The 14,752-nt window shown below is 55.1% G+C and overlaps 1 protein-coding gene across 1 annotated transcript; it reads right to left on the bottom strand.

Moving 5' to 3' along the window:
* Positions 1–2,034: 2,034 nt before the first annotated feature.
* OVOL1 (ovo like transcriptional repressor 1) lies at positions 2,035–12,813 on the bottom strand. The gene is made up of 4 exons (XM_034777473.1): positions 12,714–12,813; positions 3,552–3,727; positions 2,976–3,162; positions 2,035–2,370 (listed from the first exon to the last, which is right to left on the bottom strand). Exons 1-4 carry the CDS (start codon positions 12,811–12,813, stop codon positions 2,075–2,077), a joined length of 759 nt encoding a protein of 252 aa, XP_034633364.1. The 3' UTR covers positions 2,035–2,074.
* Positions 12,814–14,752: the final 1,939 nt, after the last annotated feature.

The raw sequence follows: 14,752 nt of genomic DNA, 5'->3' as shown, positions 1-14,752 counted from the left end.
GTTCTGGTAGTATCCCCTCCCCCCCAGCTGGGCTATGGGAACACGTAGTTTGTGGCAAGTGGGCGGAGGGGGGGGGGCAGCCAGACTCTGCATGTACAGCTAGACAAGCCTTAGCCAGAGGGGACATGCCGTGGGGTGCTCGGAGAGCTGCAGGCAGGGGTAGCCAGGGGCCGCTGGACAGGAGTGAGGAGCACTGCTCAGAACTCGTTCAATTCCCTGATTTTACTAGACTCACAAACAGACACAGATACAAACTCACAATTACTAACAAACTGTCTGGCTCGTTTCCCACAGCCAAACTGTAAACACGATCCGGGCCCTGGCACCCCGACACCTCCTACTACACCCCTGCCAGGACCCACTCCCCCACCGCTTACATGCAGGGGGTGGGGGACAGGACGGATGCAGTTAGAGCAACCCCAGCTTAGTGGGATGCAGGGTCCCCTCTGAGGGAAGCTCCTCGCTAAGCTGGGAACAGGTCCCTCTACCCAACCTCTTGGCACTGGGGATTGGCAGAGTCCCCCAATATCTACCCAAGGAGGAGAGGCAGCCACCCCCACCCCCAGATTTAAAGGGATTGCAGTTAGTATGTGGGGGGGGGGATGGGTCTTTGGCATCACCCTGCTGCAGTCACGGTGAGGGTAGGTGAGGGCCGGGGGTAACACAGCCCAGCTGATCATATGTGGGGTGCAGACCATGGCGTGGCCCTACCCCATTCCCCCTGACCTAGGGGCTCTGCTACGACACCTCCCTCAGTGAATGGATGCTCTGGGGCTGGCAATGCAGGTGGAGGGCTGGAATTGCCCTGATCCTGGGGACCCCAATGCCCAGGTGTTCTGTGGTGTGTAAAGGTGGTGTTGGAGGGGAGCAGGCAGGGGGAGGGGGACCTGGTGGATGTGGGGGCGGGGGTCTACCGGTCAGTTGAGCCACAGAAAGGAGGGCAGGGGGAAGACGCAGCCTCCCCCATTAAAGCATTTGTACCTCAGCCCCCCGCCTCAGGACAGCAGCACAAATAAGGCAGAGGATGGGGGGGGGTGGAATTCAGATAAATCCTAATTCCTTGATCAACATTCTCCAGTCACCACGATCCCCGTAGTTGTCCAGGTCAGTGACAGCTCTGCAAGTGGGGGGAGGGGAAACGGTGGCATGGAGGGGCCTGGGGAATTGGCGCTATATGGAAGATTCCCCTCCCACCCCCCACTCCTAGATATGTCCGAGGAGGTGTCTCCACCCTGAATCAAAGCCGGTGCCCAGATTTTATGTCATGGATATTTCTCCCGAGTGTGGTTGGGGCCCTGGAGTTGAATGAGCCTTGCCCCCTTCCCAGGCATTCTCAGGCCCCCCAGCACAGGTCTCCTGTCAGCCCCGGAGACTCCCAGAGTGGGGACAGCTGGGATTTGTAATGTAAACACCTTCCCCAAAGCAGCAGCAACAGCCCAGGAGCAAACCTCTCTTCACACAGGAACAGCAGGGGATGGGGCCAAGGGGGACTGGGAAATCCAGAGCAGAATGGTCCTGATGGGATTGGTGGGGGCAGGGAATGGAGCCACCCCTGGCTTCTTCCTGAGTGTGTGTGGCGTGGGGGATGGACGGGGATGGCACCAAGGTTGAGATGGGGGGGGGGCACATGACTCCTGCTGCCCAGCCCCCTCAGAAAAGCACAATGGTAAAAAATCCTGTCTGCCCAGCCTGTGGGCAGAGCCTACGGGGGACTGGACACGGCCCACAGATGCCCGCATCTCCCCCAAGGCTTCGGGAAAGGAGCAGTGCAAAGTCAGTGCCCTGTGGATAGCTGTCTGCCCCTCGAGGGGGGAGGAGCATTGGGGACTTCTCCACAGGGGGTGGGGGCTTCTTTGGAGCATTTGCCACGTGCTGCCCACGTCCCAGGGCACTGCTGGGAGGGAGCAGGCAGTGTCCAGTCTCCAGGCAGCAGGGCTCAGTCACTGGTCCTGCCCCAGTGTCGGGTGCCCACCAGGGGCACTGTCTCCCAGGGGCTCAGTGCTGGATAGGGCCCTGCCCAGCCCCCAGGGGGCACTGTCTCCCAGGCACTGGGTGCCCTGCAGGGGGCGACATCTCACAGACGCGGGCTGCTTTGCAGCAGCGTGGGGAGGGCACTGTGCAGGGAGGCAGCCGTCTTGCGCGAGGCCTTGCGCAGCAAGGGGCTGTCGGGGTGCTGCTCCCGCAGATGGAGCAGGTGGCCCTCCTGGCTGTCGGCCGTGCAGCCGCACTCCTCGCACACGTAGAGCTTGGCCCGCCGCTCCTTGTAGGCGTAGCGCTGCTGCACCCCGTGGATCTTCTTCAGGTGCGACTCCAGCGAGCAGCGCTGCGTGAAGGCCTTGTCGCACAGGTGGCACTTGTACGGGCGCACGCCTGCAGCAGGGGGAGGAGGACAAAGGGTTAGCACTCCCTGTGCACATTCACCCCTCACGTCTCCCTTCGTCCCTGGGGACCTAGCCCCCCTGACTCCCGCCTGCACAGATCCAGCCCCACAAGAGCCCCCACTGCCCAGAAACCCAGTAACCCCCCAGGTGTGTGCACACAGACAGACACAGCAACCCCCAATCCCAGCGCCAGGGGCCCGTTCGTTCTACCAGTGCAGAGAGTGGAGAGAGTTTAAGAAATCCCCCAGAATCCTACATGTAGGGCTAATGGGTGAGGCCTGTAGCCAGGGCTCACCTGTGCAGGTGCTGGGGCAGGGCTGGGGGGGGGCGTGTCCCAGCAGGGGAGCTCTCACCTGTGCAGGTGCTGGGGCAGGGCTGGGGGGGAGCGTGTCCCAGCAGGGGAGCTCTCACCTATGCAGGTGCTGGGGCAGGGTGTGTGTGTCCCAGCAGGGGGAATCTCACCTGTGCAGGTGCTTGGGCAGGGCTGGGGGGAGCAGGGCTCTCACCTGTGTGGGCGCGGGGGTGGGGCTGGCGGAGGCAGGGCTCTCACCTGTGTGGGCGCGGGGGTGGGGCTGGCGGAGGCAGGGCTCTCACCTGTGTGGGTGCGGACGTGGCGTTTGAGGTCGAAGGTGTCGTTGAAGCCCTTCCCGCAGTAGGGGCACAGGTGGCGCTTGACCTCGCTGTGGCACTTGAGGTGCCGGTTGAGCATGCGCTGGTAGCTGAAGCCCTTCTGGCACACGGGGCAGGAGAACAGCTCGCCCGGCCCCGCGCCCAACGTCACCTGCCGGGGGCGGGGATGGAGCTGTCAGACATGGAACACAAGGAGGGCGGTGCCCAGTGATGAGGCTCTGTCTCCTCCCCCAGGCTCAGAGACACCCCACCACTGCCTGCAGCCCTAGGGAGCCATCCTAAGCACCAGATCCTCCAGTCTCCTCCCCAACCCCCCCCCCCACAGTCTCTGCCCCCCAGCACCATGGGACAGGAGGGGAGCTGGGTGTCAGGATTGAGGGGCATCGGCAAAGCTGTGTGGGCGAGGAGCTCAGGACTGGGACAGAAGGAAGCTGAGGTTCCTCTGGGCAACCAACCTGCACAGCCCAGATGGGCCACACGGGGTCCCTATTTACCCTTAGCCCGGAAGAGCCCCCAACTCCCCTGGTCCCCAGTCCATACCTTCATTTTGGGCCGTGGGAACCCATTGTGCTGCCCAGCTGGGGGCACCTCCCCAGGGAGCTGGGCAGCCGTGTAGCTCGGATCTCGCAGGGTCAGGTCCAGGGGCATCGGATACGAGGGGGCTTCAGCCACCGAGGGCTCCAAGTCCTTGCCCAGGGCACAGCCCCCCAGGCAGACTAGGAGAAAGCAGAAGGGAGAGTTATAGCAGGGCTTTGCTCCCTAAGATCTATGTTGGGGGGTACAGGCAATGGAGGGTGGGAATCAGGCCCGTCCCTCCAGGGCCATATGGGAGATGAGCCACCTGGGCTCCACACGGCCCCATGAGCTTGCAAGCCCCCCAGCGGGCCTCACCCATCATCCACCTGACCCACACTGCATGCAACAGGGGGGTGATGCCCTCGCAATGGGGAGTTTCCAGGGGATCCCCCTTCCCTGGCAGGCTCGCCACCACACCCTCACCCCCAGTGTTCACTGTCTTCCCTCTCCCCTCCCCCCACCGATCAGAATGGAACCAGGTGAAAGAGGCGCCAAGTGGAGTCACCCCCTTGGGACAGCCATTGGCTTGTTCACACTCCCCCGCCACCCCGCCACCAGAAACGGAGCAGCCATGGACTGGGGAGGGGTGCACCCTGGCAGCCTGGAGAGAGGGGGGAACCGGGCCAGGGCCATGGCAACACAGGAGGAACCCCCCACAGATACCCAGTCCCCACCCCCCGAGCCAGCCAGTCCCCCAGCTCTGCGATGGATCAAAGCCAGCACCCCCCAGAGGAGAAGGGCTCCCATATCCTTTTCCCCACCCAGACTGGAGGCAATGCCCCCGAAAGGGGAACCTCCCTGTACCCCATTGCCTAGCACTGCAGTAAACAAGCCCCTGGAACCGGTTCCCCGAGATGTTATTGGAAAGTCCGGCCCAGCCCAGGCGGTTAATTGAGCGTTTCCACCTGGGTGTCACCTGCCCCTGGGCCAGCTAGGGAGGCGGGGGGGGGGGTAGAACTAGTCCATCTAGCCAGTCACCCCAGCACTCTCCTCCACAGCAGAACAGCCTCAATACCTCTCCCCTGCCTCACAGGGTCCAGCCCCCCACCTGTCCAAGGCTTTTATCCTGCAGCCCATCACCATAGCATCCCGGCACCTTCCACAGGAAACCAATAGCAACACAAAGGTCCTTAGTGGACTCCATGGAGTCTCTGGCCCTTCTCCCTTTACAGGGTCAGAACCCTGCATGGGGAAAGGGATGATCAAATTGTGAGTGTCACTGAGAGCAGAAAGGCTCCATCAAAGAGCCTAGGCTGGATCCGGTGAGGGATTTCCAGTGGCGATAGGGAAGCATTAATGCCCCTGGCCGAGCCAATGGGAAGAGTTCAGTGGGAACACCATGCGCAGTTCTGGTCACCCGTGTTCAGGAACAAGGGATCCAAACTAGCCCGGTGCAGAGAAGGGCTCCCAGGCTGATCAGGGGAGAGGACACTGAAAGGCTGGGCCTGTTAATCCTGGCCAGGCAAAGGCTGAGCAGGGATCTGGTTGTGTCTATAAATATGGGGGGAGGGAGAAGGTCTACTGAAGCTAAAGGACAGTGTTGGCACAAGAGCAAATGAGGATAAACTGGGCAGGAATCAGTTGAGGCTGGAGATAAGAAGAAGGTTTCTACCCATCAGAGGCGAGATGTTCTGGAACAGCCTCCCCATAGGAAGAGTAGAGGCAAAATAAATAACACAAGAATGGCCACACTGGGTCAGACCATTGGTCCATCTAGCCCCGTATCCTGTCTCTGATAGTGGACCATTCCAGATGCTTCCGTGGGAATGAACAAAACAGGGCAATTTCGAGTGATCCATCCCCTGTCATCCAGTTCCAGCTTCTGGCAGTCGGAGACTAGGGACACCAAGAGCATAGGGCTGCGTCCCTGACCATCTTGGCTGATAGCCATTGATGGACCTGTCCTCCAGGAATTTACCTAATTCTTTTTTGAACCCAGTTATACTTTTGGCCTTCACAACATCCCCTGGCAATGAGTTCCATAGGCTGACTGTATATTGTGTAAAGAAATACGGTCTACTTTTATTTTAAACCTGCTGCCTGATACTTTCATTGGGTGATCCCTGGTCCTTGTGTTATGGGAAGGAGTAAATAATTCATGATTTTATAGACCTCTATCACATCCCCCCTTAGTTATCTCTTTTCTAAAGTGAACAAACACCATCTTTTTAATCTCTCCTCATAGGAAAGCTGCTCTATCCCCCTCATCAGTTTCATTGCCCTTCACTGTACCTTTTTCAATTCCAACTTCTCTTTTTTGAGTTGGGGGTGAGCAGAACGGCATACAGGATTCAAGGGGTAGGCGTCCCATGGCTTTCTATAGTGGGATTATGACATTTTCTGTCTTATTACCTCGCCCTTTTCTAATGGGTCCTAACATTCTCTGAGCATTTTTGACTCCCACTGTCCCTTGAGCAGATGTTTTCAGGGAACTACCCGCAGTGACACCAAGATCTCTTGCCCTGAGTGGTAGCAGCTAATTTAGACCTCACCATTTTGTGTGGATAGTTGGGATTATGTTTTCCAGTGTGCATTGCTTTGCACTTACCAACACTGAGAGCCCAACCCAGCTGAGGATGGAGCTGGATGCATGTCTGTCAAGGGGGTGGGTGGCTGTGATAGCAGGGCCTGGACACAATGGCGCAGGAGGTCCCTTTTATCTGGTGCTGGAGAGGAAGGCTTTACAGGGTTTCCTAGAGCTGGTCAGACTCTGGGCTAGCCTGGTCTCTGAAGGACCGTTGCATGGCTGGGTCCTCTCCCTAGAGAACACTTTGTCCCTAGCTCATCTTCACGCTGGGTGATGGGATCTGCACATCCCCAAGGAGTGCAGCACTCACTGCGGTTTATAGATCAAATATGGGCTTTGATGCAGCTGGGGCATGATCCCCTAATTGCTTTGAAAATTAGGACCAAGGCTTTAAACTGACACCAGGAGTGAGCCGGGAGCCGGTGGAGAGACTCAAGCACAGACCCGAGCTATGGAAAAGGGAGGCAGCTGCTTTCTGTACTGGCTGGAGCCTGTGCATCATCTTCACATGAAGCTTCAGTGAATTAATAGATACCAAGGCCAGGAAAGCCCAGTGTGATCACCTAGTCTGACTTACTGTAGTACCCAGGCCATAGAGCTTCCCTGTATTAATTCCTGGCTGAATGAAAGCAGATCTGGTGCTGCTATGGGAGAGAGAGGGGGATTATCTGGACCTCTGCCATGGGAAGTTCTGCATTTTCTCAAGTCGTTCTGCAGCGTTTCCCCACCAGCTCGCAACACAATGGCTTGAAATTCTGACCCCTCCTCTAAAGTTGCTAGAGCCGGGGGCCGTTCCTGGAGACTTTCGCAGGGGGGTCATATATAAAGCCAGAGGTCTTCCTTCTACGTTTGTCTGCCACTGAACAATTACATCCTACTACGTATGCCCCTGGGGGCAATGACTGTACCGGGTTGTACAGCACCAAGCGCAACAAGGTCCAAATAGCCATCAGAGGATAGCGAAGCACACAAGAAATGTGGGGCTGACCTTGAGGCATCACCTAGTCCATCAGCCCCTGCTGAGGCAGGACCAAGGAAACCCCAACCATCCCAGACAGGTGTTTGTCCAAGCCAGTCTTAAACCCCCAAGGACAGGGCTGCTCCAACCTCCTTGGGAGCCTGTTTGCAGGATCAGGGCCTGTGTGTGTAAATAGATTCCAAGGCCACAAGGAACCGCTGGGATCACCTAGTCTGACCTCCTGTGTAGCGTAAGGAAGCCCTAGGACCTGTGTGAAAGCCGGGCTGAACTTGAGCAGATCGAGAAAGCCAGCCAGTCTTGATTTAAAAATGGCCAGTGATGGAGAATCCACCCCAGCCTTTGGTCTGTTGTTCCAACGGTTAATTACCCTCACGGGTACCAATTTGCTCCTTATTTCCCATCTGAATCTTTCCAGCCTCAATTTCCAGCCATTGGATCTTGTTAGACCATTGCTAGATTGAGGAGACCCTTATTAAATATTTTCTCTTCCCCCGTAGGTAGTTATATACTGGGATCAAGTCATTCCTTAACCTTTACTGTGTTGAGCTAAATAGACTGAGCTCCTTGAGTCTCTCACTACGAGGCATGTTTTCCAATTTGTTAATCATTCTGGTGGCTCTTCTCTGAGCCCTCTCCAATTTATCAACATCCTTCTTGCATTGTGGCCACCAGAACGGGGCACAGGATTCCAGCAGTGGTCACACCAGTGCCACATAGAGAGGTAACAGAACCTGCCTAATCCTATGTGAGCTTCCCTTGTTTATACAGCCAGGGGTTGCATTAGCCCTTTTAGCCCCAGCGTTGCACTGAGAGCTCATGTTCAGCTGATTATCCACCAGGACACCCTTCTCCCAAACCTTTTTCAGAGTCACTGGTCCCCAGCATAGAGTCCCCTCTCCTGTAAGTATGGCTGCAGTCTTGGTTCCTAGCTGTATACGTTTATATTTGGCTCTGTTGAAATGTATATTGTTTACGGGTGCCAGCTTATGAAGTGATCCAGATTGCTCTGTAGCAGTGACTTGTCCTCTTCATTATTCCCCGCTCCCCCTCTCCGTCTGTCATGCGCAAGCGTCATTAAGGAATGGTTTTTTGTTTTCTTTGAGGTCTTTGATAAATGTTAAAAAGCACAACACCAAGAACCAATCTTAGTGGGAAACTAGAAACACCTGCTCACTGCTGAGTCCCTCTTTACTGTTACACTTTGGGTCCTATCACTTAACCCATTGTCAATCCATTTCATTGGCCGTATTGATCTGGTATCATTCTAGTTTTTTTTACTCACACTATCATGACACCCAATCAAATGCTTTACAGAAATCTACATCTATTACATCACCACTATGGCCTTTGTCAACCAAACTTTCAATCCCACCAAAAGAGATATCAAGTTCATTTGACAGGATCTATTCTCCATAAACCCAGGTTAATTGGCATTCATTATCTCACCCTCCTTTCATTCTTTATTAATAGAGCCCTGTATCAGTCACTCCCTTATCTTGCCCAGGATTGACATCAGGCTGACAGGCCTATAACTGCCTGGGTTGTCCCATTTACCCTTGCAGAATATTGACACAATATTCTACCACTGACTCTGGGAGAGCAGAGGTCACAGAACATCAGAGCTAGAAAGGACCTCAGGAGGTCATCTAGTCCAACCCCCTGCTGAAAGCAGGACTAATCCTCAGACAGATTTTTGCCCCAGATCCCTAAATAGCCCCCTCAAGAATTGAACTCACAACCCTGGGTTTAGGAGGCCAACACTCAAACCACTGAGCTATCCCCTGATAGCTAGGCTAGGAGTCAGCAAGGACTCCTGGGTCTCATGTGCTATTTCTGCCTTGGGGTGGGGTGGGATGAGAATCTAGTGTTGTTCACACAGTAACAGTGAGGAGAGGGGATCAGCCCCTCCCTTGCTGTGACTTGGAAAGCCGTGGCCAGGGCTTAAGACAAGGAGAAGACCAGAAATATAGGCGGCAGACAACACTGCTCCCCCCAGGAAATTCCCCAGGAACTGATGCTGGGATCCACCTCCCCTGCCCCATAGGAGCATGGACCAGGAGCACCAGGTCAGATATGGGATGCACTTGGCCCCCAGAGCCAGTGACATGCAGGGGCCTCCATGGCCCTGGCTGCCATCTGATCGCTCCCACAGATAGTGAGAGACAGTCCCTGCTCTCAAGAGCTCACAGTGTAAAGAGTCAAAGGGTGGGAGGGAAACTGAGGCCCAGAGAGGGAAAGGCCCATGCTCAGGGTCCGTGACAGAGCTGGGAATAGAACCCAGGTGTCCTTAGTCCCAATGCCAGATCAGCTGGTCCCACACAGCTGCTTTGCTGAGCACATAGGAGATGGGAGGAGTTTCGCATGCAGAGACAGCTTCCAGGAGCAGCACTTCCCCCTACACCTGCTGTGCTAACGGAGTCACTGGGACCCACATTTCTAATGCCCTCCCTTGAGCCTCCCAATCATATCACAGCCTGATTTAGCCATGCCAGAATTCACAGAGGCAAAGGTAGGACCAGGATTCAGCCCTCCCTCCACTCCCAGAGCTGGGATAGAACCCAGGAGTCCCAGCTCCCAGCCCCCTCTGCAAGTGTCTAACCTGCACTGGTGGATATTTAAGCCATTGGCTCCAAGGGATGGTGCCAATTTGAAGGGAGACCCCAAAGTAGGGCTGAGAGGCTTATCTGATCAGAGGGGGCAGCAAAGCTTGACCCATCAGGGGGAGGAGACAGGGTTAAAGGGAACCAGGACCAGCCAATCAGTGAGTTAGTAATCTGTCAAGGGAGAAGTGAACAATACTGAGAGGGAGTAGTGGATAGAGCTGGGACTCAGGACTCCTGGCTTCTATGCCAGCTCTGGAAGAAAGGGTTAATTTCTTTCCCCTCATTGTCTCTCCGTTTTCCCTCTGACATGCGACAAAGATCTCGCACTGGCCCTGAGGACGGGGCGGGGGGAGCATCTAACTGAAATCAGGCCTCTTTGGATTAGTTAATGACCCAGACGGACGCCAGGTTCTGCCAGGAATCAGCAGGTTGGAATCCACAGACAGCTACTCATACAGCATCCGGGTATTAATTACCAGCTAATTACAGACTCCAGGGCCAGGCACTCCCAGGCAGGGTGCTAATACACACTCCCTGCGTGCTGCAGGGTGGGTCATGAGCCAGGTACTCAGCGTCCCGTTGATTTCATTGGGGGTCCTTGCTCAGCAGCCCTGATTCCCCTCCCACCATCAGATTTACAGGTCCTCTTACTCTGATCATCTCCAGCAGCCCTTGGGGCCTCTATGCCCAGCTCTGGGGAGGGATAGCTCAATGGTTTGAGCATTGGCCTGCTAAACCTAGGGTTATGAGCTCAATCCTTAAGGGGGACATTTAGAGATCTGGGGCAAAAATCTGTCTGGGGATTGGTCCTGCTTTGAGCAGGGGGCTGGACTAGATGACCTCCTGAGGACCCGTTGGACCCTGATATTCTATGATTCTACCCTGTGCCTCAGTCCTCTGTCTGTAAAATTGGGATAACCTCAACAGCCATAGATTTAAAGGGACCTTTAGACCATCTAGTCCCCCTGCACTGAGCTCAGTCACTTGTGTTTGACTAAAGCATGTTCCCAAAAGGCATCTAGGCTTCTCCAAGAGATGGAGATGCCACCTCTTACCTTGGCCATTTGTTCCAATGTTAATCACCCTCACACTTAAACAGCTGGGGCCTCCTTTCTCACTTGAATGTGTCTGGCTTTACCCACCCATTGGTTCTTGTTCTGCCTCTTGCAGCTAGATTAAAGGCTCTTCAGTACACTATTTGCTCTGTTACCAAGTTACCTCTCAACCTTCTTTTTGAGAAGTTAGACCAGATTACCTTCCAGCCAGAGGCTTGAGCTCATGTTCTCCAGCCTTTGAGTTTAAGGTCTGTCTGGATCCTAGACAGGTTGAACAGTTAGAACAGGCCCAACCTAGGATTTCTTTGCTTGCGTAAGATTTTTTTTTTTAAACTCCATTCAGTCAAACTTTGAGACCATTCAATTAAAAAAAACATTAAACTGGTTTCTAAAGCTCCGCTCACTGGCGCATTCGGCCAGCACCCTGCACTCACAGCTCAAAGATATTTCAATAGCCTCCAGAAGAAAAATGCTCTCCCAGTACCAGTCTGCCCACCAGCACTGAGGTACCTGGATGCCACACTGTCTAGAATCTCCCCCACATGCACCTTAAGTGCTATCGTCCCCATTTTACAGATGGGGAAACAGAGGCACAGGGAAGCTAAGTGACTTGCCCAATATCACAGGGGGAGTCTGGGGCAGAGCAAGGAATTGAACCCACATCTCCCAAGTCCTATGCTAGTGCCCTAATCACAGCACCAGCCTCGTGCTTTACAATGTAATAGCTGGCAAAACATCCCTTAGAATTAACGCTATGGCAGGGATTGCTAGTGACTTGAGCAGAGTAAACCCAGGAGTCCTGACTTCTAGTCTCATTCCCAGCTCTGTGAAGGAAGTAGGGTTTAGTGGGGTGTGGGGGAGTCCGGACCCCTGGATTCTGTTCTCAGCTCAAAGAGGGGAGTGAGGTCTAGTGGTTAGAAGGAGCCAGGACTCTGGGATATAATTAGTTCTGGTGTTCCTATCCTGACTCGCCAGTTTGCTGCACTGCCAGGCCCTCCCCCCTCACCGCTGGGAGCCAGCATCCCCACGCACCTCCCAGCCCCTCCGCTAACAAACAAGCTAATCCCAAGAGGGAGTTTAAACATTAAAAGCCACTTCCCTAGCATGGCCGCTGGAGTTCTGCAGAACTGCGCTTCCCCCACTGCCTGAGCAGCCACCCGGCTGGGGTCCCCCGACTGAATGGCCAGGGAAGAAAATGAAGAAGCTGGAGGCTGGCCTGGCAAAGATTCCCAGGGGAAGAGCAGTGTCCAAAAAACGCTGATTGGAAACCCTGGTGGGTCCCTGTGGGGATCCTGGCTCCGGTCCCTAGACACACACACGGGCTCTCATCCGCAGATCAGTTAAGGAAATGAGCTGAGTCCAAAGGTCACCCTCCTGGAATCCGACTCCCGCCACCAAGAAACCGTTGCAGACCCTTCCGTGCAGAAAGGGAGCACGGACTCCTTGCCCCCCTCCCCCCCCCCCCCTTCCAGCCGGCCTGGAGCTGTATGTCAGGGCAGTGCCATTGCTTTGTGTGGCGAGCCCCACTCCCTCCAGCCCAAGCCACTTCCCCTCTTTCCCCAGCGCTGCTGTCCCCCAGCCTCCTGTGCGGAGTTTGGAACAGGTGACTTGCCACCCCAGCAGCAGGCACGATTCGGAAATAGGGACCGTGTGCCATCCACAAGCATTAATGGCAATATTTCTAAGAGCTCTAATCTCCAGCAAGGAAGGCTGGTCTAGTGGTTCGGGCTCTTGCCTAGAACTTGGCAGACTTGAGTTAAATTCCCTCTCTGCCACAGACACCCCCCGGTGGGACCATGGGGAGTCACTTAGCCTCTGGGTGCTTCAGTTTCCCTTTCTGAGCAATGGGAATGATTGCCTTGTCCTGTCTCCCTTGAGGGTTGTGAGGTGCTCAGATAGCAGGTGTTGGGGGGCAGATAAGTATCTGCACAGATCTAGCACCCTTCCTTCAGTCAGACTCACCTGGTACATAAATCTCTCCTCTCTCTTCATCAGGCAATTCACTCCAGTTCCTCTTGCCCACAGACACACAGGATTTTTTCACTAAGAAAGCCCGAGGCATCTCTGAGATCAATTAAATTGCCTGGGATTCTTAAACAGATCAATAAATAAATACAAGACTTCTCCCTCTTAGCATAAAAACAGGGGAAAACTTTCCCCCAACTTTTCCTTTCAAATAAAATAAAAATAAAACAATAAATCAGCAGCGAGAGGGATTTCCAGGGAGTATGTGAAGTTGCAAGAAGAGCAGCGAACAAAGTTTCCTCCACGTTCTAAGGATGGAACGTTGCAACAAGCCAGGCCCGCAGCGTTCTGGGGATGGACCGTTGGGTCCTGGTCGGTTTCACCCAGCGCCGTTCGTTCGCGCGCAGACTGCGCTCTGGTCAGTTTCAGCCTCCCAGCAGGTACAGCCGCGGAAGTGGCGGGGGAAGCAACCGGGGCGGGCTAAGGAGCAGGCAGGCTCCCGGGGTTCTCCAATAACTGCCTCCCTGCCGAGAGAGCCAGGACTTTTGCGGGCTCCGATCCGGAGGGACAGATCGGATCGGGAAGGGGAAAGAACTGTACCTGCGCTGAGCTCATTAGCGAGTTTGTTTTTGAAGGAGGGGGTGGGGATGGCGCATGCGTTTGGAAATAACGGTGTCACCCACCTGTGCGCTACCTGCCCAACCGGTTCCCTGCCAGGAGGAGATTGTGTGACACCCACAGCTGGGGGCGCCCCCCCTTGTTTTCTTGAAGGTTCAGCGTTTCCGAAGAGGGAGCCGCTTGGGGCAGCGGGTTGAACAGGGGCGTGAACACACACTCCTGGGGGAGTGCAGCGGGAGGGCGCAGGGGGTGCAGTGAACACGCTGTGCTCCTGAGTGCCGATCCGTCCAACCCAGGTTGACCCAAACTGCTGGATCTTGGCGCCATTGAATTTAACACCAGGAAAGGTATTTTCTTGGTTCAGGTCAGTGATTGGCCATAAGGACTTGGCCACACTTCAGTTGTTTTAAACCACTGTCGCTCCTCCCCCACCGTATCACCCCCCAATGAACACAACACTGGACTGGTGTGAACAGCAACTTACACTGTATTGGCCTGGTGATGGAGGTACTGCACTAGTGCAACCCTCTAGTGTGCATGTGCCAAGGTGGTTTGCATGAGTGTGGTCTGGTGTAAAAAACACCTGCACTAGTAGGGCTGCATTAATGCACCCACGTAGGTGCAAGGACCCACTGCCCCACTCTGAGATTTTCCATCAACTACCAGGCCCACATCTCGCTGGGTGGTCCCCAGGACCCCAAGCCTATCTCTCAGCGGCTGGCACAGCCCATGCATAGGAGCTGGCAGAATCAAGGAGGAGTCCTGGCTTCATGGCTGCCCGACTGGGGACACCTTGCACCTGATCACTAGCAGCACCGAGCTCCCATAACTCCACCTTGCTCCCCTCTCCTTTAGGCATGGAACTAAGCTGCTGAGATCTTTCCACAGGGCTCTGCGCCCCCGTCTCTTATGACAATCCCCCCAAAATTAGACCTCACTGTGCTATGGATCCCTGTGCAAAATCCACCCCCTCTATTGTGGGGCACTGAGGCCCTGGGAATCAGGCCTCAGCTGTCTCACGATGGGCTCCTGCAGCCAACCGTAGATGTTAGTCCCAAGAGCCCCAGGGGAAGGGGTGGGAAGGAGAAGCTGTGCTGTTTATTCCGGGGTGCAGCTCAGCTTCATCTGGAGGTGTCTGCTCCTGTTTCAAGGGACAAGTCAGCGGGGTGGTACTGGTTGCGTTAGAAGGGAATGTCAGCACGGCGTGGGTTCGCAGGATAGAGGTTAGCCAGGCTGCACTTAGCCAGGCCGGAAAAGCAACTTGGCAGGAATCATAGACTCGTAGGACTGGAAGGGAGGTCATCTAGGCCAGGCCCTGGCACTCACGGCAGGACTAAGTATGAATGAATTCCTTCACTGAGACACACGCATAGCGAGGGCATCTGCAAAGGTCCATGGAGCAAATTTTAACACGCAGG

Source organism: Trachemys scripta, chromosome 7 (assembly GCF_013100865.1).
Source record: "Trachemys scripta elegans isolate TJP31775 chromosome 7, CAS_Tse_1.0, whole genome shotgun sequence".
NCBI classification, from domain to species: Eukaryota; Metazoa; Chordata; order Testudines; family Emydidae; genus Trachemys; species Trachemys scripta.
The sequence above is the reverse complement of the archived record's forward strand: the minus strand, read 5'-3'. Positions and strand labels throughout refer to the sequence as shown.